This window comes from Mastomys coucha, unplaced genomic scaffold, assembly GCF_008632895.1.
Source record: "Mastomys coucha isolate ucsf_1 unplaced genomic scaffold, UCSF_Mcou_1 pScaffold5, whole genome shotgun sequence".
NCBI classification, from domain to species: domain Eukaryota; kingdom Metazoa; phylum Chordata; class Mammalia; order Rodentia; family Muridae; genus Mastomys; species Mastomys coucha.
The window spans coordinates 68,754,975-68,760,267 of record NW_022196911.1 but is presented as its reverse complement, the minus strand read 5'-3'; the positions used below and the strand labels follow the sequence as shown (position 1 = coordinate 68,760,267).

The 5,293-nt window shown below is 38.9% G+C and overlaps 1 protein-coding gene across 6 annotated transcripts in view; it reads left to right on the top strand.

The window, feature by feature from the left end:
- Positions 1-5,293, top strand: part of Aspa (aspartoacylase) — a 38,165-nt gene that overhangs the window by 9,413 nt on the left and 23,459 nt on the right. For all 6 annotated transcript variants that reach the window (XM_031351252.1, XM_031351247.1, XM_031351249.1 and 3 more), the window contains 2 exons: positions 228-423; positions 1,544-1,637. In XM_031351252.1, coding sequence (XP_031207112.1) covers positions 228-423; positions 1,544-1,637 — 290 coding nt within the window. The remainder of the gene's footprint in view (positions 1-227; positions 424-1,543; positions 1,638-5,293) is intronic.

Genomic DNA, 5,293 nt, shown 5'->3' with positions numbered 1-5,293 from the left:
TCTCTCTCTCTCTGGACTGGGCTCAAAGAACCACCTGAAGATCCACTTCAGAGACTCACTTGCCTCTGTCTCCCTAGTGCTGAGATTAAAGCCATGTACTGCCTGGCCTCTCTCTCTGACTTTTGATACATAAGATTTACAGCTGGTTCTTTGTGTACTGTTTCTGTTTTTTGTTTATGTTATCATAGCCATAGACATTGTTATTCTTTTTCTTTCTACTAAAACAGCAAAGAGATGTCTGAAGACTTGCCATATGAAGTGAGAAGGGCTCAAGAAATAAATCACTTGTTTGGTCCAAAAAATAGTGATGATGCCTACGATATTGTTTTTGACCTCCACAACACTACTTCTAACATGGGTTGTACTCTTATTCTTGAGGATTCCAGGAATGACTTTTTAATCCAGATGTTTCATTATATTAAGGTAATCTCAATGTTATTCTATTATATTAGTATCCTTACTTTTTTGAAAGATGTCAGGAAGATAGGAAAAGAGAGAAATAGATTGTATTCCATAGCAAAATGGGAAGCTGGATGAAGTACTGTACAAAGACTCAGAGGCAGTGATGATAGAGAGAAGAACATAAAATAATAAAACACCTATGAATATTTGAATTTACAGAGCTAAACATTCTATCCAGATGGTCACCAAGCATGCAGTATTTATTAAAACTAAGTAAAAATAATACCAAAACTTTAAACAGAACAATTGAAGCTTCTCAATTGCAGAGCCTTAGAAAAATCATGAAGAGACCAGTCAGTGTTGACTAAAGCCCTAGGATAAAGAGACTTGGCTTTGTAGTGTCTTTAACCCTTGGCCCATTTGGTTTCTGTGCACTGACACATCTCTGCATGTTCTATGAGTGTATCAAGACTTCAACCCTGGCAGAAAAACAGTGTCAAGCCCAGGCACTTCAGCAGAGGCTCCAGAAGTGTGGTCCACTGTGTCCTCCAGAAGCTGGAGGGGCTGAAAATGGTGGAAAGGGACCAAGGTGGGGGATACAAGTTAATTCCTCAGGAACAGAGATAAGCTTAGTCTACATAGTAAGTTCAAGTCCAGCCAGAGCTACATAGTGATACTCTGTCTCAAATATAGGTAAAATAAACTTAGAGACCTGGCTCAAATTCTCATAGAACTAAGCAGAAGTTGTGGGGAGAATCATACAACATATGTAGAGATATAGACCATAGATGGTAACAGAATAAGACCAATATTCCGCTGAACAGTTATGTGTAAACAAAGATGAAAGCAAAAGTAGCCAAATGTGTTCAGAAGAAATATGTGTCTCCTGTTTTTAGTTTGCATCCTGGAGTACTGTTTTGTGGACATTTTCCCAGAAGCTAATATAACATGATTTTATGTGTGATTCATTTGTATGGTTTCAAAGGTATAACATCAGGCTTTAGAGAACGTTCCATAAGGCTGTCTAGCCAATTCTGATTATGAAGTAGATCATATTAAAGGGACTGTTACTGACTCTGTAGCAGCCAAGAGAACAAAACACTCTTTGCCCTCTAAGAAAAATGTTTTCAATTTCCTTCAGACCTGCATGGCTCCATTACCCTGCTCTGTTTATCTCATTGAGCATCCTTCCCTCAAATATGCAACCACTCGTTCCATTGCCAAGTATCCTGTTGGTAAGTCATACTTCCTGCTGGCACAGGTAAAGAAAATGTAGCCTAGTTGAAACATAAAGAACATGTCTAGCTACCTCACATACCACTAATCTTATAACTACCTGGCAAGCAGATTCACTGTAGGCAAGCCCTAACCGTACTAAATTTCCTGAGTTTCTCTGAGTAGATCCCTGTATTTATACTTACTTCCTTTGCTGTAACACTCAAGCTTTGAAATTAGTCAGATGTTCTCCTCATTTGAAAAACTCAACGTGAAGTAAAACCTTCTATGAATGCCTCTCAGACCCACCCCTATTGTTATTGCAAGAACTTGTATATTCCATAGGTATTTGTATGTCTGTTACAGAACAGTACTGTGCTAGGTCCTGACACACAATCTCCAAGAGCTCAGTTTCTAATGAGAAGATGGAACTTTAACCAGATAATTACTCCACAGTGGCAAACTGCTAAAGTAGGGGTAACACCATTCTGTTAGTGTAACTAGTTATCTACAGAGTTTGCTGTAAATAACACTGCTACTGCAATTTGAATCTATTTTGTTAGACCTCAGATGTTTTTTTGTTTGTTTGTTTGTTTTTTTTGTTTTTTTTTTTTTTTTTTTTTTTTTTTTTTTTTTTTTTTTTTTTGGTATTTTCGAGACAGGGTTTCTCTGTGTAGCTCTGGCTGTCCTGGAACTCACTCTGTAGACCAGGCTGGCCTCGAACTCAGAAATCCACCTGCCTCTGCCTCCCAAGTGCTGGGATTAAAGGCGTGAGCCACCACTGCCCGGCTGACCTCAGATGTTTTAACAAAGTAATTTGAAAGATAGGTGACAAATAATATAAGCAAATGAAATTTTTTCAAAAAGAAAAGCTCTGACTATTCAAATAGTGGTTTTATTACATGGTTAAAGTAATTAATTTGTTATTATAATTAGAGAACTATATCCAAAATGTATATAAATTGTCTGGATATCCAAAATGTATATAAATTGGCTAAATATCCAATATCCTTACATAGTTTAAATAAACCAAAGCTTTGGCCTGGGGTTATAGCTCAGTGATAGAGTTCTTGTCTAGTAGTCTAATACTTTAAAATAGATAGACCAACTAACAGATAAACAGACAGACAAGCAGATAGACAGGCAAAACTAAAAGTTAGCCAGAGCCTGAATGATACAGTATAAGGCTGTGAGTGCAGCTCAGTAGAAAAGCATCTGCACCACATGCACGAGGGCCGTCAGCACTGCACAAGTAACACAGACAGACCGACAGCATGCTTTCTTCTGATGCCGAATAAAAGCATAAGTCTTCTGAAGTCTGACAGATCCATCATAGTCTGTGGTATTTATGGTCAGTTCTTTTTTCTGAGTTAGAACAAGTGTCTGCAAATATGTTGGTCCTTGCAAATAGAGCTAAATTTTAAAACATTTTAATCTGAGGAACTATAATTTAGAAATGCTAGTGTGTTCTTCTGATTTTGATACTTTATTTGGAATATGTTTATTACATAATGAATAAAAATATTGAAGATCAGAAAAAAAAGTTTTGATAAAATATTTTACAGTCACAAAGGCTGCTGCCTCTTACAAATTTAACTGGTTCTAGCAGTATAGGGACCATTCTAATGCCAGATTGCCTCAAGCCTAACAGAATCATTCCAGGTAAACTGGATCCCAAAGAGTGGTTTGTAGTTTGCTGCAGCCAGCCTCCTGATCAAACACAAGCACATTCATTCATACTCTACCCCCAACACTATGAGTAACTAGGCACAACCTTCTTAGATTCTAGGCATCGTCCATCTCATTTCAGCTTCAGCACTTGTTTAACCATTGTGTCTTCCTTTCCATCCTGAGTGTGTCATGGTATTATCCTATGGATTTGACTGTTCAGCAGTGGTAAGAGGTCTTATATCAAAGTGAGTTTTAGTTTGAAAAACATTCTCAACCTAGGAGAACAAACTTCAATAACTGATTCTAATGCAAGAAGTGTCTACCCTGCCCCTCTGTGACCCTCGATTTCCATGTAGCTCCACCATGGAAACTGGTTCTACACATGAGTTGTTTCTGCAGCATGTCACCTGTACCTCTGCACTGGTGCTGGGGTTGGCTCCATGACCAAGATCTATTTCATCTCCCCCAAAGGCTATGTAGAATACTTTGGCCTGCAGGCAACCTGAATATTATAATTAAAAGTTTACTACAGCATCCTATTTTGTTAGCTCTCAGAGGTTTAACCAAGAGGAATTTGGGGGAGAGGGGCAGTTGTCAAATAATGTAATCAAATGAAAATTTAAAAAATAATTCTGATTCTTTAAATAGTGATTTAGTAATAATACGAATTAGAACAGTCAACATCATGAGGTATCATTATCTTTTGTTGTTGTTATTGTTGTTCTACAATCTTGAATGTGTTCTTACTGTGGTGACAAGATACTGCAGTTCTAAACATCATATAACAATAGTTCATTAAATGAAGAGAGTCTCAGGTTTCCCCTGCACCTCCTGTATTTGGTGCCCTTCAGTCACTAGAGCGCTGGCATTACCATAAGTGACTCAAGCTATTCAACACTTACTCTTGAGCTGAAAACAAAGTACATTTACCTTGAACTGTGGTTACCCAACCAAAATTCTGATTCTGTTAGAATAAAGAAAGATGAATTCCAGGTGGACAGACAACTTCTACAATACACAGACATATACAGTAACATATTTTTGCATAGTTGTACAAATTATTTTTGTATAGAAAAATCCCTTACCAAGACCTATGATACCACACATGTAAAGAAAGGCCTGTTTGTGTGTATAAGGGGCTGCAATCAGGATGTAAAGTGAATAAATAGATTATTGAGGGGAAAAAAATCCAGCAAACCCAGCATGCTGACTGATACCTAAATCCATCACTTTGAAAGCAGAGGCAGGTGGCTCAGTCTCTAGGAGCTCCCAGGGATCCAGGTTGGCCTCAATGGCCTAATCCTTTAGATATCTCTCTGAGAGATACCCTCACATGATGCCCCTGGAGGGCACCCTCTCAGAGGCAAAGGGGAGGGGAGATGTGGGGAAGAACTCTTCAAGGAGGAGTGGGGAGCAACATTTGGGATGTAAATAAATAAAGTAATTCATTAATAAAAGAAATGAAGGAAGGAAGGAAAGAAAGAAAAAGGAAAAGAGAAAACAAGCAAGCAATGGCAGTAGGATCCCTGGAAGTATGAGGCTAACCTGGCCCACATAACAAGTTCCAGGCCAGCAGGGGCCACATAGTAAGATCTTGTCTCAATAAAACAAAACAAGCAAAACTGTTTAAGAGAGTTGCTAGACACCTATCTTAGTCAAAACTGTCATTGCTGTGATGAAACACCATGTCCAACAGCAACTTGGGAGGAAAGGGTTTATTTCAGCTCGCATTTCTGGGTGACAATCCATCAGTGAGAGAAATCAAGGCAGAAACTCAAACAGGACAGGAACCTGGAGGAGGAGGCAGGAGCTAATGCAGAGGCCATGGAGGAGTGCTGCTTACTGGCTTGCTTATCATGGCTGTTAAGCCTGCTATAGAACGCAGGACCACCAGTCCAGGGTTGGCACCACCCACAATGGCTGGGCTCTCCTTCATTAAAGAAAGAAAGAGAGAAAGAGAGAGAGAGAGAGAGAGAGAGAGAGAGAGAGAGAGAGAGAGAGAGAG